At 37.0% G+C, this 19,433-nt stretch overlaps 1 protein-coding gene across 2 annotated transcripts in view; it reads right to left on the bottom strand.

The window, feature by feature from the left end:
• Positions 1–19,433, bottom strand: part of RFX4 (regulatory factor X4) — a 690,122-nt gene that overhangs the window by 388,488 nt on the left and 282,201 nt on the right. For both annotated transcript variants that reach the window (XM_044088142.1, XM_044088143.1), the window contains exon 4: positions 14,878–15,001. In XM_044088142.1, the coding sequence (XP_043944077.1) occupies positions 14,878–15,001 (124 nt within the window). The remainder of the gene's footprint in view (positions 1–14,877; positions 15,002–19,433) is intronic.

The raw sequence follows: 19,433 nt of genomic DNA, 5'->3' as shown, positions 1-19,433 counted from the left end.
ATATCTATCTATCTAAATATATACAATTTAAAAAAAGTCATATATATTCATTCTTGTGAAATGATATATAACATGCTTGTGTCTGGCAACTAGTATCCTAAGCACAGAAACAGTGTATAAATCTGCTATATGAACATAGCTCTTAATGAATCAGGAACAAATTCAGAAATAATCAGGAACAAATTCAGAAATAATCAGGAACAATCAGAGATGCTTTTTTTAAATATTAGTACTATTAACTTCAGGCATCAACAGTATATTAATATGCACTTTCTGATGTAAAAGAAGTCTATAACTCTAGTTATTGTCAGTATTAAGTATAATTCACAACTTTATTTCCAAAAGTCGCCAGTTTTAGGAAGGATTAAGAGGGACAGAGCTAAAATGTGAGTCAAAACCAGGGACATCCCTGCAAATCAAGTACAGTTTGTGGGGTATGTATATGAACATTTTAGAGATATGTGTCCCATTTTTAAATGCAAAGCAGCCATGTTATAAATGCAAATAAGGCTCATGTGCATGTTCCATGCTAAGAAGTATCTGCTTCGGAGGTTACTTGAGCTGAATAAAAAAAAGTCACAGGACAGACAGACAATGGACACCAAGGCAAAAGAAGAATAGAAACTTAAGAGATTTTCTTTTTAAAAGAAATACATAAAACTGGGGGAGGAAGAGAGAAAAGTTCAAAGCCCAGCTGTGAATATTTTTGCATTTCAACAGGCCAAACTACAAGTATTATTGTTTGCCCTTAGGTCAATACCCTAAAAGTCAATACTACAGGCTGCCTCCTCCTATGTGAGCCAAATCTGTAAGAAATGACAGGGAACTTGTAGCACCTAAAGATTATGCATGCTAACCACTGACAGCCTTTCGAGTATCATGCATTGTACTCTTTAAAATGTACAGTCTATAAAATGAGGCAAGAAAGAAATAGAACTGGAGGCATTTATTCACTACAGCATTCAAAATATTCGGCTAGAAAATGAAAGGGTGTGGTGGGGGTTCTCTTATCAGCCAACAAAACAATACATTTACTTACATTTATTAAGTTGTTATACGCTTGAGATGTTCTAGGAAACAAATGCCACAGAATAGAATTCTATAGGCACAGTAATGTTGCATGGCATACTGTGGTAGTGATCTCAGAGAGGATTCAAAGATGTCTGAAATTAACTAGAATTCAGGAAGTAGATTAAAACAGTACTATAACTTAGTAGGCTTGAATTTTAATCGAGTACATTATTATATTTTCGGGACTGTAGTATAAAGGACCATACTGCAGGTTTTCCATTGTTCGTTTTCAAGCCTTTTATTTCTTTTTCAAATTATTGCTCTAGAAGCTGGTCAGTTTTGACCCTTCACTGACACAGCTATAATATTCCCTGCTGTACAACCAGGCTTAATTAAGAATTAAGCAGTTGGTTGTACTAAATGCAAGTCTCTAAATGGTATTGGAAGGCAGTTAATGAATGTAGCAGAAATAAAAAAGTTAAACAAAGAACAATACTGCATTAATTCAAGAAAATAATGAATGATGGAAAAGGTTTGATTTCTGAGAAGATAATCTACCACATTCTAATGCAATAATGTCAGAAAAAAGCTGCAAAAAGTAATGTAAGTTTGCTGTTCAAACTGTGAATTTTGCTAGACTGTTGTGCATATTTTAAGGGTATTTATTATAAAAATGTATTCCACATTTCTAAGTGTTTAGCATTGACTGCTTAGATTATTATGCATGTGTGACTTTTATCATAGTTATAAACACAACAGTTTGGTGTTGATATGTTATTCTGATGAAGTCTCATACTGCTGTATGACAAAAGTCCTGTGGCCATTTGTATTATACTTTACTATGTAGCTGTCTAGAATCAGTGGAGAGATGTAGATAGGATATAGAATGTAAAGTTAAAGCGGTGGGATATATGAGCTAGTTAATTAAGATGTTACCAATTACAAGTAACATTTGTTTTGGTTGGTTTGTTTGGAAAAAGGGGAATGGCTATGTGAAAATAAATGCAGGTATAGTGGGGGGGGGGGGACTCGAGGAGAGATGTGGGTAAGATAGGGGAGTGGAGTGAGCCTGAGCAGAGTGAGGGCAAATGGAGCTGTTAGAACCAGTTACCGTGGTTAGCGTACTGAAAAAACAATCAGTTAACCTTGGGCTAACTGGTAGGAGAAAAGTTTTTAAATGAAGCTGTTTACCTAAGTATGTTATATTTGCATTTTTTTTTTCGAGTAAACCCTTAACTTGAGCTAGCACACTGAGCTTCCCAGTAATATTAATTGCTATTCCCAAATTGGGTATAGAGGGGATTATCAACTTAACTATTACTGCATCATTATATCTAGGGGAGAACTACAGAAAAAGGTCCTTATAATTATATAAATAATTACCCATAATGTGTCACACAGATTGCACTTACTCTAAAAAAAATAACTTAATGGAATATATAAACCCAGAGTCAGAAGACTCTGGCTAATGTAGTGTGAGGGATATGCACATCAACACAGTGAGAGAAGGCTGTGGTTCACCCCTGCATAGGGCTTAATGACCATGCCTGTTCAGTTTTTAATTTTTCCAAGTCTTTTGGGTTTCCAATACCATGACAGGAATGGACCCCACTCCCAAGTGAAAGTACGATCAGAGCTCATGAAATTAGTATTGTTTCAATCTTTAATGTCAGCCAAAAGTGCTCTTCAGAGCACAAGCAATGTGCCCAGTAATGACTCCTTCTGTAATTCGTACGAAGTTACATGGATTGGTAACACATCTGAATATGATTGTAGATTCTTTTTTATAAGACCAGTTGCTCCTAATACTATTGGAACTGTCTAGGTATGTTTCTTCCACATTGCTCTCATTTCTGCCTGCAGATCCTGATATTTTATGACTTTGTGTCTCTCTGTATGCAAGACTCTGTAGCCACTGGGTGTGGTGGTTTCAATGATCAATGCTACTCTTGTCTTCTTTTCTTGGAGCACTATATCCAGTTTTCTAGCATCTATCTTTTGAACTGTTGGTAATGGATGATCCCATGTGATATAAACGTCATTTTCTATGATGCTTTGTGGCTCATGTTTCCAGTGTTTTTCAGCCACTTCAATACCATAATGTTTGCACAATCCCAAATGCAACAGTCTTGCCACATTATTATGCCTTTCAGTATACAGTCCTTCTGCCATTAGTATGCCGCAACCTGCAACAAGGTGTGCAACTGTTTCCAGTTCTGTTTTACAAAACCTACATTTGTCTGTTTCTCCCACATGTTCAATTGACTTTGTAAACCAGCAAGACAGTGGGCTGCCAATATTAACCTTTCATCTCTTGGTTTGAATTTGCCTCTCCTTAACCATTCCTGTGTTAGTTCCTGAATCTTTCTATACTTGCAACGATATTTATGCTTTTTCCACATTTCTTGCCTTCTCTTCTGGGCCTTCACCTTATATTCTTTCTTTCGTTTTTTGGCACATTCAGTTGCTGCCTGATTTCTATCCACTTCTGGTTTGACTTCCATTCCTGCTTGACCCTAAATTAAGCAGAGAAGTCACCTTAGATTTATTCTCCTTATGTTTCAAAACTTTCACTACATTTGTGTCTTGTGAGGTCAGCAGATATGTGCGGAAGTCTCACGATTGCAGATCTATACATATAATCAATTTCAAGGAGGCCCATGGCGCCTTCTGAATGGGGAATATATAATCTTGGTATGCAGTGATTTTTATAAATCATTTGGTGAGCATGAAGCATCCTTCTTGTTTTCCTATCTAATCTATCCACCATGTTTTGGGGCCAGTCAATCACTCCAAATCTCTAAGTTAGGACAGGAAAGCAAATTGGTTTATAGCTTGAATTTTGTTCCTAGATGTCAGTGCTGTTTTTAGGATTAATTTTAGTCTTCTGAAATATTCCTTATTAAGTTTTATTTGCATTTGTTTGTGTTTTATTGTTGATCCTTTATCAGTTCCCAAGTATTTATACACTCCCTCTTGCTCAAGTTCTTTTATATCACATTCTTGTCCCAAATTGATGTTTTTCTGATGTTGCAGTTTTCCTGCTTTAAAGGTTGCTTTTGCACATTTATCAAAACCAAATGATATTCTTATATCATTTGAAATTTTTTGACAACTTGCAGTTGTGCTTTCAGTTCCTCATCTGATGAACTATACAGTTTTAAATCATCGACAAAAAGAAGATGAGCAGTCTTTACACTTTGTTGTTTTCTAGGAAACAAATTATATGTGTTAAGTAGACAGTTTAATGGAGTATGGGCAAGGCAGAATAGCAGCGGTGACAGAGAATCACCCTGGAATATCCTCTTTTGAATTTTTATCCCTGGGATAATAATTTGCCCTTTATCATGGCTTAATTGCAAAGTGGCTGACACTGTTTCATGGTCACTGTAATGTAGTTGATCCGTGTAGGGTGTGTCTTAAACATTTTTAAGCACTCTTTCATCCATGAATGTGGGATACTATCAAATGCTTTTTTGTAGTCAATCCATGCCATGCTTAGATTCTTCCCCTTTTTACAGTTCTCCACTATGACTTTATTTAACAACAAATGATCCTTTGTTCCATATGACTTTGTTTTATTGCCCTTTTGTTCTACTGCCATAATTGAGAGTTTCCTTCTAAATCACTATAAACTCTGTCAGCATCAATTCCAGTGTATAGTTTATATGCCATTGGAAGGCAAGTTATTGGTCTATAATTTTTACAGTAGCTTGTAGGTTCACTCTTAAGTAGGAGCATTGTTTTTCCTGTTGTTAACCAGGTTGGTGTCTGTTCGGGTTGTGCATATAAATAGTTCTTACTCATGGCTAAATCTTCGTGCAAAGATGTTAATACTTCCAGCCGAAAATTAGGTACTGCATCTGGACCTGGAGTTTTCCAATTAGAGGCTTTTCTTAACTTTGTTTCATTCTCTCTGGCTGTTATTTCATCCCATTTCATATCCTGTATCTTTGAACCTCTTATTCTTTCTTTAACTTCTTCTATCCATTTAGCATCTTTGTTATGTTCTACAGGATCTTCATAGATACTTCTGCAAAATGTATATATTTCTTCTTTTTTTGACAGTATTTCAATTCCTTTTACCTTATTTCCTAATTCTCTATAAAACTTTTTTGGATCATCACTAAATTGCTTATTTTGTACTTTTCCTTTATATTTATTTTCGTACCTTCTAAGTCTTTCCACCTGTGCTGAAATTTTAAGTTTGTTATTTGCAATAGTGCATACTAGATCCTGGTCTGTTCTAATACTGTGCATTGCTTTTATCACATCTATCTTTCTTAGTATTTTTGTTGATCTATTCCCTCTTCTATAATCTTCTAACAGTGACACTTCTTGTCTTAACTGCTTTATAGTTTTCTCTATTCAATATTTCCATGATGGTATTCGATTTCTCCCCTTCCTTTCCCTCACCACCCAGTGCTCTTGTGACAGAACTTTATCAGTTATTAATTTAGCTGCACAGTAATATATCCTGTTTACTTCTGTTATATCACATGGGTCTCTATGAACAGTCCTAATTAATGTGTTCATTTGTTTTATCAAAATTCTGACTTTTGGGGGTTTATTAACCTTCTGCAGTCTATTTCTTTTATTGATCTTGATATATCTATGTCTATTAAATCAATAAATTCTTCTCTTGGCTCATTTTCTTCCAAATTAAGGGCACATCCCTTATTTTCCAGTTCCTGCAGGCATTCTATAGAAGATTCTATAGCATCTTCCTGTGGCTCATTCTCTTCAACTTCATCCTGTGCCACTTGTTGCTCTATCATATGGGAACTCACTGGCCTATCACTCCTCAACACTGACTACATCAGAGTTTCCACAGTTTCCCGTTCCTTCCCTTGCTGTCTAGCTTCAAGTGAATGTTTAAACTGGTTTCCTGTGGCAGGCTCCAAATTATCTTCATATGGCACCTGACCAATTACTTCCTGTTCCACTGATTTCCCCTTAATTTGTATATCCATTATTCTATCCTGTTGTGGTGCTTTCTGAATTACATTTTCTACACTGAATCCTTCACTTTGCAGGTACTCCATGACCTCAGTTTCTATTTCTTTAACTTCTCCATTACTAATCTTTTTTTCTACTTTTCCTCTTTATCTTATTTTTTATAATGTAAAGTTATCTATCTCTGGAATCCTATGCCTGTATTTCTCTTCAAATATCTTTGGTGCTGCTCTTTTTGTATTGGTTAGTTTTGCTTTCTCCTTTGCATAAATATTGCACCATATTAAATCTCTTTTTCTTTCCCATGTCCATATGTCTTCATCAGATGTTTCCTGATCTTACTGTTTCTCCCTACTTTGTGGACTCACTCCATCCTGTTGTGATGTAATCCGTGTTAGACCTTCTACAACAAATCCTTCACTTCACAGGCACTCCATAACTTCAACTTCTATTTTTTTAACTTCTGCTTTACTAATCTTCTTTTCTACATTCTATCATTGTGATGTTATTTTTTTATTGTAAAACTGTCCACATCTTGATGCCTTTATCTATATTTCTCTTCGAATATCTTTGGGGCTGCCTTCTTCACATTGATTAATTTGGCTTTCTCCTTTGCATAAATATCTCACAATACAAAATCTCTCTTTCTTTCCCATGTCCATATTTTTTTTTATATACTTTTCAAATATCTCTTGGTTTTGTTGTTTATATTTTCGCACTTCCTCAGATGTTTCTTTTTCCAAACAGGTCAAGGTTTCTTGATATATATACTGTTTTTCACAAATCTGTTGTATCAATGAACACAAATTTTCATTTGAAGCTTCTGACAGTTTTTCTTGCGGAAGTATTTTTCTTTCCTCTAATTTCTCTCTTAATCATTTTGTATATCTTGTGTTTGGAAATTCTGGGCTTTTTGCATAATTGTAACAATACATAAATTGAGGGATTTGTTACTTTGTGGTTTTTATCCAATAAATTTGTTCGTTGAATTTCATCTACTGGATTTTCATTTACCTTCCTTCTGCTGTGGTCTACATTTTTTGGTTTCTTGGCTTCAGTTGGTCGTTTGTGTTCAGTACATAATTTCTTTCTTATCCTCAATAGTCCACTTTCTCATCTTTATGGCTCTTCTTTGGCCTATCAGTTTTTGTGATTTCTGTGGACTGCTTTTTCCTTCTACAACGGGGGGGGGGGCTATCCTCCACCTGGGCTTGGCCCCATTGTAGGAATGTTTCCGTATTTTGAGGATTCTATACTATTGTCTTTTCCAGTTCTGGCACCAGTGCGCCTACCAGGATTGGGCACTTTTTTATCCTGGGTCTTGTGCACCCAGCTATGTTTTTTAGTTTTTAACCGACTTCTGTCCATGATATGTGCTATATAAATACAATCTATGTATATCAGTGTCACCTTGGTGAGATTTTGTAAAAACAGGGTCCACCTTGTGAAGGTACTCACCAAGACTTGAGGATGAATTCAATTTCAGCACTACTACTCTATTTTGCTTGATGACTTTTCATCTCTCCATTCAGACCCCTTTCATCTCTCCATTTGGACCCCATGCCTGCAGAGCAGATTTTCTAATATTGCTAAAGATCTATATGTGTGGTAGCATGCATGTGTCCTCCCTTGAAGGCTCTAGCAAAAGTTACAATCACAGCTGAGGAGGGGCTGTTATGTAGGGACTATCTCCATTAGAATTACAAGCTGCCTCCACTTCTGACTCTGACTTTATGGTGAAGAAATGGGCTGATAAGCTTCAATCTGGATTACAGAATGAATGGGAACTAGGATCAGGATCAGGAACAAATATTTCAACTTTCACCTCACAAGGAATGCATGAGTTAACTGGGTTGATGTTGTGGTACAAACAAGTAAAATACCACATATACTGCTCTCCCTCAGCAGTCTATAAGATATCGAATAAAGGAACAGTGCTTCCAATTTTTCTTGCTAGCATATGGATTTTAGACTGCTGATCTTTCTTAGGAATCTCTGGGGTCTTTCTAGATGATTTGACATGTCTAGTGAGGTATATTCCTAAGAGGGCATTATATCCAATAATTGGTGCAATTGATGTTTGTATAACAGAACAATGATCTCTTTAGATGTGGGTGATATTCCCTTAGCTATTATACACAAAGCAAAAGGATTTCCTGGCCACTGTCTTCACATGATGAATGACAGCGAGGGTATTCTCAACTCCTGTTCAAAGGTCCCTAACAACATTTTCATTTTGAAGTAGGGCATTGTCTAGTATTGTCTGGTATTGTTTACTGCATATACTGGAAGAATGCATTGTCTAACAAATATGACAAAATTGCAATTTTTGCATCTAATTTTTCTGCTAATTTTTGGTACACTAGGTATTTTTGAATGCATATTATTGCTGAAGGATTTGGGCATTGTCTTGTATTGTCTGGTATTGCTTACTGCATATGCTGGAAGAATGTATTGTCTAACAAATATGACAAAATTACTCATTTTTTTGCATTTAATTTTTCTGCTAATTTTTGGTACACTAAATTTAAAGGATTCGGGCATTACAGGAGGACTTGACAATGACTCCCAGTTTGCAATCACCAGTAGATTTAGTTAGCCAGATGTCTTGGTTCATTGTTTGGAGATCAGAAAAGTAAATGCCAAACAAAGGGGGTGCCATTACTGAACTCTTTGGGATACCATTGGTCTCCTTCATACTTACTGCTAAGGTACTTGTCACCCACCCTAAGTGGGTTCATAGGTTCACAGGTGTATACTAAGCTAACGACCACTAGACCCCTTATAAGCCTAGCCATGTAACCCAAATGTGACCCACATATTTGATTTATATAGGGGGTATTTTACTGACTATCTCTGTCTATCAGAGACACAGATGCCAGACCAGGAGTGAATTTCTGATTACCCATCCATTGGGTTAGGGAAGAACTATGCTTCATACGGATGACAATGGGAATTCTCTGGGAAACATGTGTCTCCAAAATGTTCTATTTATGTCACAAGCTAAATTTAGGTCTTTAAATCTAGTAGTTCTGATGCTGTTTGTTTTGCAGAATTGCAAAAGGTTCATCAAAACAGAGTCCAGGGGTGCCTTTTAAAACAACCAAAGATCACCTCCCAGAAGTTTGTATGATACCGAATACAGAGACAGGGCTTTCAGGTGATCAGCATAGGACATTGTGGTTACTGCCTATATACTTTCTGTAAGGAACTTTTGTGGATGTTCCCAGTTGCTGCATATGCCTGTTCAGGTACATACCAAAGGGGCATTTTACCCTGTAGTGGGTATGATGAAGGTCAAGTACAGTGGTACAATGACCTCTCTGGACATAGATGCCATGCCCTTACTTTTAAGTTGTTGTTGTTGGTTGAAGGCTAGGTTGCTGTCTAGTTGAGTTCCTAGATCTTTGACTAGCAAATCAACTTTTATTGATGGTGTAGTTACCTGAGGTGGCTGACTTCCTAAAAGGTACAATAATATATTTCTTGGTATTGAGTTTTAAGCCATGGCTTTGACACCAAGAGCTTGTCTGTGTTAGACCTTCCTGAAGGGTGCTCTCATCTTGTTGGAATTTAATAATCTGTGAACTTTGTTAGCCAGAAGCCTTTGACATTGGTTATGACATCCAAGAAGAAGATGCCAATGAGGAGTGCTTATTATTGATGTATATAGAGACAACTCCACCTTTAGCTTTTGTCTGTGCAACTACTAATTTAAAAGTGTGGAAGGCACTGAAACCTTGCACTGCTAGGGTACTCTCTAACACTTTAACCCATGTCTCAATAACAGCATAGATGATTGTATTCTCAAGTGTGAGGAAGGCTTGGATGGGGTGGAGTTTTTTGTTTAGGCTTGTAGCATTAAGCAGTAACACCATGAGGTTCATTTGAGTTGATTTTGCTACGTTGATAGGTTTGTCAATTTGGTATTGCCTAAAAAAAGGCACTGGGAGAGGGGGTGGATAAAGTTATAGTCAGTATTTGAAAGCCTAGAAGGCAGATGTACAGACAATCCTTGGCAAAGTAGCATGGTCTGTTAACCATATCCTCCAAAGCTGACAAAAATGGGATCCTCTTAGAATGACACCAGGAAGACAGCCAATTGTTGAAATCAATCATTTTTGCTCATATTGTGCATCATTCTTGGTGATGGTAATATGCTTCTCAGTGCTAGTTTCATACCAGTCTGAGACACATAGTCTGAAAGCTCCATAATATTGCTCTTCGTATAGTCCAGGGAGGTACATCTCCAGTCATTTACACCTACATGGACTATGATGGAATCATATTGGCACCTGTGGTGTAATAACTTGAGTGCATGCATGATCTGACAGATTTGATCCAGATAAGCAACTAACAGTTATCTTCTTCTTTGATGATGAAATTCTTTTGAAAGAAAAACTGTTATACAAAAAGTCTGTCTTTATTCTTAAATATGATACTTTGGTCCCTATGGAACTGAATGGAGAGGTTCATTGGAAATATTTTATTTAATTGTTTGACTGTATTATTGATTGATTGAGTTTGTGTTTTTTCTATAAAAGGTAGCACATTTTTAGCTGAATTTTCTAACTCCTGGAAGGTTTTGTACCGAGGCGCTACAGAATAAAGTACTTTTGGGTCTGAACCAGTAGTCTTGATTTTCTCATTGTTACTAGTTATCCTCTCCTTGTTTAGCCTGGTTAGAGGAGAATTAGTATATGTTACAATGGAGTCTCCTATGAAGATAGTCCTGGCAAGTGTGTTTGCTTCCTTTAGGGGCTTAGTGTTTTGAGGCTCCACTGAGAGTGACAGTATGTGTTGTTTTGCATGTTTTTTCTGAGTGTCTTTAAGCTTGCTATGTTTAGGAAGATTGCTCTTAAAGTGCCTCAGCATATGGTAGTCTGTGTGTACATTGTGTACTATGTGAGGTGGCTGTTGTGTGTGTGTGTGGCTTCAGCAACCTGATGTGCGCTTGTATGCAAGAGTTAGCTTCCTGTGTCATTGGGTAAGTACACCTCTTACATACTGTGTCTGCTTCTTTAAGGATTAAATGGTTATTGGTACACATTAGACAATTGCTGCATTGTTTCAAGATGCCCATATCTGCCAAGCTGACTACAGATAAGTTAGGAAACTAAATATCCATGCTGTCCAGGCCTTTAATCGTTGAGCTACAGGGGGGAGATACATTGGAGTGAGAAGGCATTAAAGATGCTTTGCTTGTGCAGACTAATCAGAGTGCTTTATTGGGGCACATCATGCTAAACAGTACTAAATTCTACTAACTTTTATGTTTACACAATACTGAATTCTACTAAATCTATAGGTATCACCACTCAACGCCCAACTAGCTTCTCTAAGCTTATTGGAGAGCAAGGTATTTGCTCTATATTTACTGCTTTACAGGGTATCATTTTATGACCCATTCTATAAGGAAAATTTCCTTTCTTGGTGTTTGAGCCTGTACAGAGCACTGTTAACTGTTGCTGCACAGTGAGCACCTCTGTGCAGATGCATCAAATTTATAGCAGCACAGAAAACACAGAAAACATACTAATGAGCCCTCTGGCTAATAAAACAACTACACTATGAGCCCTTCTGCATGTTTCTCAACTCAGACAGACCAAGCAAACACCTCCTGCTGCAAGACAAGTAAACCCAGTCCTCCAAATATAAAAACACAGAACAAGAGACCCACAAGTGTAATGCTACCACAAACCAATTAAGCAACTAGCGAAAAATCCCATGCTGAATGTGATTTCAAGACAGTCTTACAGCAGTAACAGCAAGAGGAAGAGCATACTTTTTTTACAAACATACAGTGAAATCCACAAATAAAAGCAGAAAATACTGGTGATCACTCAAAATAGGTTAAGCAAGTGTGATTTAGCAATCAAAAGTACTTAGCTCTGCCTGGATGGCACTGGATACAAGTAAAACACTTTGAACACAGGCTGTGATGCTAAGCTTTTCTGAGCTCTGCGAAAAGGAGCAGAAGGTAATATATAATGGAAGTTTAGTCAAGGGCAATACTAGTTTGCTGGTGGACACTCAGTATTATGGATCTATGGAAAACAACGTGTGGGAAGAATACTTAAATAAACTTATACAACAGATGAAAGAGGGGAGGGAGGGACTTTAGAAATCAGCTTACCATAAGGGGTGGAGGCTAGGCACACATCCTTACAAAACTACTACAGAAAAGGGGTGAGGTGGTTGGGGAAAATTTTATGGAAGAAGCAGGCTGGCTAGAGAGGGGTCCAGTCAAATAAAGTAAATATTAGATCTCTTTCAGAAACTTTAGCTTAATGTCTCAGTGGGAGATGGGGCAGACACAAAGAATAGGGGAACACAAGGTACTAGAATGCAACTTTAAGCAGGTAAATCATAAGTAGAATATAAAACTGTAGGAGCAAAGCTGGAATATTAACACTGTAAAAGCAGTGAAGCACAAATCCTCCAGCAGAAAAAAAACAATTCCATATCTATTGAAATTCTACTACAGTTTAAGGCACCAGACCATCCATCTTACCATATAGGGATTTTAAAATGCTAAGTTTACTAACCATGTTTATATGGGGGATGGTGTCAAATGCCTTGGACTAGGTCAAGATTATTCATGTGAACAGCAGGACTCTTGTTGACAACCTGTGTCACCCTGTCAAAGAAGCTAACCAAATTCATTTAGAAATGATCCACCCTTGACAAAGCTAAATTGATTCAAGTCTAGGCTGATGAGATTTTTGATATCGTAGCTTATCAGTTCAGTTATAACATGTTCCAGATGAAACTCACAAGGCTGATGGGCCTATAATTCCCAGGGTCAGAGGCAGGGCTTCCTTTGTGGAGCAGCATCATTACTGCTGTGTGCCAAACATCAGGGACAAACCCTGTGGTTAAACAGTTCAAGCACTGGCTCTGCCTGGCTAGTTTCTTATGATTTATTAAACAGTCCAGTATATTATGTGGTCTTGTGTAAGAAGTATTTTTGGGCTTGGAAAGTACCTTAGAACATGTTCTTTAGTGTTGATGGGGGAAGGTAAGTGATTCAGGAATATGTGGACTATGGATGACCATTTCCAGAATAAAATTTGTACAGAATTTATTTGCCAGTGTGTTGGCAATGCCTGTTGGTCAGAGTAGGTTGTGCCATTTTGAATAAGTTCAGAGCAATAATGAATGCTATTTCCTAGTAACCTAACATAGCTAAGGGAGGATTTGTAATTGTCCTTAGCTTCAAATGCTAATCTAAGTTCATGGCCTGCTTTAGAAGACCTATATTATCTTTCAAGTTTTGAGTAATATTTCTGATATGACCCTTTCAGGATTTTTTTCTTGTATTGTTAAGTTTATTTATGTTGATGGATGCCAGGGTGGTTTGGTCCCATAACATTTATATCTAATTGGAACTACCAGTACTGTACATCCATCTAAGTAACTTAGAACTCATTTCTAAAGCTACCTGCTGTGGCAATGTCTGGGGATATACTGGTATGACTGGATTTTGAAACATTTCATAGTTTGTGTTTGTGTCTTTCGGCTTTTCCCGGTTAGGGGACGCCACAGCGGAACTCTGGTGCGCTAATGATTGGCAGTTGATTTTTACGTACTGGCTTGTCAGGCCTGATGCACAACCTTCAACGAAGGTACGCCCATTCACGCATGTCTCCAGGCAGAAGATGCTCTAGCTGGGAATCAAACCGAACAGCATCTTACTGTGAGGTGACAATGTTACCGCAGCACCACCACCGCGGGTACGAAACTTTTCATAGTATTTGATGATATTAGTATGGCTGAAATCCTTGAATTAAAATATACTAGGTTCAGAGGGTTTAGAGACTTTGAAGGTGAAAATGGCCTGTTTATAATTCAGCTTCACCTGAGCACCCACTGTGTCAGTCGGGGGGAGGGGGGCACTGTTTAATGTCTCATCTGAAGGACAGCTCCTCTGGAGAGCAGTGCGGGTATGAAACTTTTCATAGTATTTGATGATATTAGTATGGTTGAAATCCTTGAATTAAAATATACTAGGTTCAGATGGTTTAGAGACTTTGAAGGTGAAAATGGCCTGTTTATAATTCAGCTTCACCTGAGCACCCACTGTGTCAGGCAGGGGGAGGGGGGGCACTGTTTAATGTCTCATCTGAAGGACAGCTCCTCTGGAGAGCAGTGTCCTCCATTACCTTGGACTTCAGCATTAGGAACCTGAACCGAGTAGCTAGTGTGAGAATAGAACCCATAGCTGTCTGATATTCCCAGCATCAATGGTGAGTGCTACCTGTTAAGGCACTGCCTGAGTAATGTAACCCAATTTGAAACCTTTATAAATACAGTTCTTGATGAAAAACTACTGGATGTTGACCTAAATGATCTTTATTACAGATGATGAGTCATAGGCAAGGCTGATACATATCCCTGAAAGAAAGTGAAAGCTTCCTCAAACATAGCAAACAAAAAATGGCAGCCATCTTCCTGTTCAAATGTCACACATTTGCTAGCACACACCTTCCTACTTTTCCTTATGCAGAACACAACACTTTCCTTTTGTGCTGGGATTTCTGTTCCTTGTATGGTAACATGTTAATTTAGTGGGCAGATAGAGAAGGTGACAATATTTTATATAAATGTACAGATTTTCACCAAAAAGAGCATAATCTTGAAAATAGGCTTTTTCGTCTACTGCTTTCTTCTTAAATCCTAATTCCTCCCACAGGTCCATCACTACTCCCTGACATTCCAAGAAATTTGTTATCCACTGTTGTAGGATAGCCCAACCTGGAAATGACTCTAAAGATAATTCTCAATGTGAAGAAGACTCAAGCCCACTTCTCAAAATATGTCTCAGACATGGTAACACGGAACACTCTAGCAATGCTTTGTGCCAAACGTCATAGCATGGAGTATTTTTAAAGCCAAATAAAAGCTTACCTTTCCAAAGCTTGCAGCATTAACAGGTTGTGTGTCATTCTTCTCACAGAAATCCAGGTAATGCATATACAAAGCACTCCGAGGGATACATACTCCTTCAGCAATTTCATAATTTTCCTCCAACCTAGAATTTAAAACGAAAGTGTTTAGAATATGAAAGTGAATGTAATCATTTATCAATGTTAAGGATAAATGTTGTCAAAGCAAAATGCCGAAATTCCTCTCAAAATACTGTTCATATTCTCATTGGCTTCTTTCTTTTTATACTGACTACAGTCTTAATCAAACAGACCCCCTATTCAATGACACCAGCTTTTATGGCTCTTTCTTATACCTGAAGTCACAATCCAGGAATATGATGTCACCTTATTAATTATAGCAGGGAATCAGGATAACTCCTCAGTGGAACATAATGGTCATGGAGCTTCTTTCTTGTTAATTTAAAGAATTGTAAAGACTGACAGCTAACTGCAGAAATGAATTAAATATAAATTGTGGGTGAAGAAAATTTTTTAATAATATACTTCAGTACTTTCGTCCCCGGTGGAATTTTAGAAAATAGTAATTACAGCATTCAAAAGCTACATTATCTTGACATATAGCTTATGTTTAGAATATGTGGAGCCCAGGGGCTGGATATGAGTTTTATTTGTACGACAGAAATGTTGAACAAATTATTTAATAGATAAATATATAAGACTACAATATCCCTGTCAAATTAATTAAAGCAAATCTTGAACGTTCTGTTATTTACCTAACTTCTTTCTTTTGGGTTATATATTTTTTTATCTTTTAAGACAATAAGCAGTCAGAGTAGATATAGTGGAAATACATAATTCTTTTCTTGAAATCCCTGGGGAAAAACTGTGAAAGGTCACAGTAAAATGAAATGTCCTGCATTTTGCAGAAATTTGGAAACTGAACAATTCTGTACTAAATATTAGCATGGTTTTTACTATTGTTTCAAACTTAGGCACATTTATTTATTTAAACCATGCAGTTTTTTTCATATGGCCACTGACAGAAAGCTTAACAGTTTATGTGAATGCAAACAACACTCATTTTGTAGATAACTGAAAGAATAAAATGTCTGTGCTCATACTGACACTCTATCATTCATCTTTTCAAAATGTATTCACGTTTATTTGTCAGGAAATGTGGCACACACACAAAACTTTTTGTTTTTGTGACTAATATTATTTATTCTAGAGTTTTACATGTTGAACAACTTTAAAGCAAATTATCTTGTTCAACTTAAAAGTTCAACTAGAAAAGAAAAAACAGCAAATGCACTGTGTGCAAAATTTTGTCTCTGTGTCTTGGAAATTCACCTCTATTATACAATTCTTCCTCTAAAACGTGCACGCTGATTGGCCAGCCCAACCAGCGTGCCCGTTGTAAATCCCTCAATATACTAACGGAAAAAGGTCCGGTCGCCCGGACTTTTTCCGTTAGTATAAAACACTGTCTCGCTATGTTAAAAGAGTTTAACATAGCGACAGGTTTAAAAAGCAACGCAGATCTCCGTTGCTTTTTTTAAAGCTGTCTCGCTATGTTAAACTCCTTTAACATAGCGACACAGTGTGTAAAAAGCAATGGAGATCTTGCGATCTCCGTTGCTTTTAAAATTGTCTCGCTATATTAAATGGGTTTAACATAGCGAGACAGCTTTAAAATAAGTAACGGAGATCTCCGTTGCTTATTTTAAAGCTGTCTCGCTATGTTAAACCCATTTAACATAGCGAAACAGTAAAAAGCAATGGAGATATTGCGTTCTCCTTTGCTTTTGCCCACAGCTCTGATGTACTGCGAGTACGCGCAGTACATCAGAACTGCCACGGAATACCAGACAGCTGCGGAAGGGCAGCAAAGAGGCATTATACAATGCCATTATTTAAGAAAAGTAATTATTTCTTTTCTTAAATAATGTCATTATATATAATAACCACTTCTGGGTGTGGGTAATGGATTTAACCACGGTTGTCTTTGTTTGGTCCCGGGCGGCCTCGGGACCAAACCACGCCAACCGTGGTTAAATCCCGCATTACCCACACCCAGGCGTGGGTTATTGCTATATTCAATGCTCATAACAGTCCACAACACCTTCAATGAAACCAGGTAGAAGTGAATAAAAGTTTATTGTAATGCCAACAAACAAAGAATGGTTAAGCGCTTTCACTTGAATACAACAAGCTTCCTCAGAACACCATAGCTTGCATCACAGTTGTTTAAATAACTTTTTTGGCGCCAAAATTCAATTTGAAATTTTAAAGCTATACACACATCCTATAACCATTGTTCTCTGTTCATAAAATCTTAAATAATATTCGTATTATTTCTAAAATCAATGTTACATATGATATATATTGATAAAATGAACAAGCTAAAAAACTGAAAAAATGTTAACAAAGGCATTTACATCTAGATCATATCAAAACATGTTTGAAAAACATATAACAATGTACCTTATAAATAGTTCATTTTAAGGCCAGTAGTGGTTTGACAGATACAGTGTCATTTAAACCTGGTATAGTCGAAGCATCCGTGTATATTTGCCACCAAAATTCTTTATATAATAATAAATTATTAAAGTCACCTCCTCTGTTATTGGTGTGCACAATGTCCACTATACCAAAATTAAAATAATGTTTGTCACCATGTTGTTTAATATGTTTATACAAAGCATTTTTTTCATCCTTCCTTCTGATGCTATAAAGGTGAGAATATATACGTTTATTTAAACTCCTTTGAGTCTTACCTATATAGAATCCTGAACATGTTCTACAGATGGCAATATACACCACCATTTTAGTTGTACAGTTGCCCCCATAGAATTTAATTCTAGTGTGTTTGTAATTATCCAATTTCACACTGTCTCCCTGAAATATGGTATGACATTGTTTACATGCCCCACATTTTGCAGTTTTCATGTATTCTGTCTTCTTAATAAAGATACCCTTCTCTAAAATGGATTTTATGCTGGCCCCTACCTTGTAAACAAACCTTGGGCATTCACCTAATGTGGGTTCAACTTAAATATTATTCATATTTGATGTGTGTGTGTGTGTGTGTGTGTGTGTGTGTGTGTGTGTGTGTGTGTGTGTGTGTGTGTGTGTGTGTGTGTGTGTGTGTGTGTATATTTTACTGTTTCAAATTACTTGCATGCTTTTATACTAAAATTCATTTTGTAGATTTTTTGCTGAATGTGAAGTTTGAATTACAAATTTAATTATTTTAGTTTTAAGGATTTTTTGACATTAAATATAAGCACTGGTGCTATAGGAGAACACATTTAAATTAACGCTTTAAAAGGGATGATGAGGGTACCAGTGTTTATTTAAACATTATTATGTCTACTTTACTTTGATTTAGATATGTATTTTTATTTCATATGATATATGGTTCCTTCATTTATCTATATATAGATAGCTTAGATAGATGACAGATATATGTATATGTGCGTGTGTTCAGATAGATATACAGTGGATATAAAAAGTGCACACACCCCTGTTAAAATGCCAGGTTTTTGTGATATAAAAAATGAGACAACAATAAATCATTTCAAATCTTTTCCCACCTTTAATGTGACGTATAACCTGTACAATTCAACTGAAAAACAAACAAATCTGTTAGGGGAAAAATATAAAAAAATAAAAAAACGTACAATAAGCTGGTTGCATATGTGTGCACACCCTTAAACTAATACTTTGCTGAAGCACCTTTTGATTTAATTACAGCGTTCAGTCGTCTTGGGTAGGAGTCTATCAGCATGGCACATCTTGACTTGGCAATATTTGCCCACTTTTCCTTGCAAAAGTGCTCCAAATCTGTCAGATTGTGAGGGGATATGTTGTGCACAGCCCTCTTCACATCACCCCACAGATTTTCTATTGGATTTAGGTCTAGACTCTGGCTGGGCCATTCCAAAACTTTAATTTTCTTCTGGTGAAGCCATTCTTTTGTTTATTTGAATGTATGCTTGGGGTCATTTTCGTGTTGAAAGGTGAAATTCATCTTCATCTTCAGCTTTCTCTAGCAGACACCTGAAGGTTTTGGGCCGAAAGTGACTGGTATTTGGAACTGTTTATAATTCTCTCCACCTTGACTAAAGGCCCAGTTCCAGCTGAAGAAAGGCAACCCCAAAGCATGATACTGCCACCACCATGCTTTACCCTGGGGATGGTTTTCTTTTGGTGATGTGAAGTGTTGTTTTTCCACCAAACATACCTTATGGAATTGTGGCCAAAAAGTTCAACCTTTGTCTGATCAGACCCTAACACATTTTCCCACATGCTTTTGGGACACTTGCTGTATTGTTTTGCAAATTTGAGCTGGGCCTGGATGTTTTTCTGTGTAAGAAAAGGCTTCCATCTTGCAACCCTACCCCATAGTCCAGACATATGGAGAATACAGGAGATTGTTGTCACATGTAGTACACAACCAGTACTTGCCAGAAATTCCTGCAGCTATAAACAAGTCCATAAGAAAAGATCCAAGAACCGTAAGTAGTGAAGGCAGAGGCCCAGAAACCGCACAAACCAAAGTCCAAACCACAA

Source organism: Protopterus annectens, chromosome 11.part0, assembly GCF_019279795.1.
Source record: "Protopterus annectens isolate FY-2018-M chromosome 11.part0, PAN1.0, whole genome shotgun sequence".
NCBI classification, from domain to species: domain Eukaryota; kingdom Metazoa; phylum Chordata; order Ceratodontiformes; family Protopteridae; genus Protopterus; species Protopterus annectens.
This window is presented reverse-complemented; position numbering and strand designations above follow the sequence as displayed.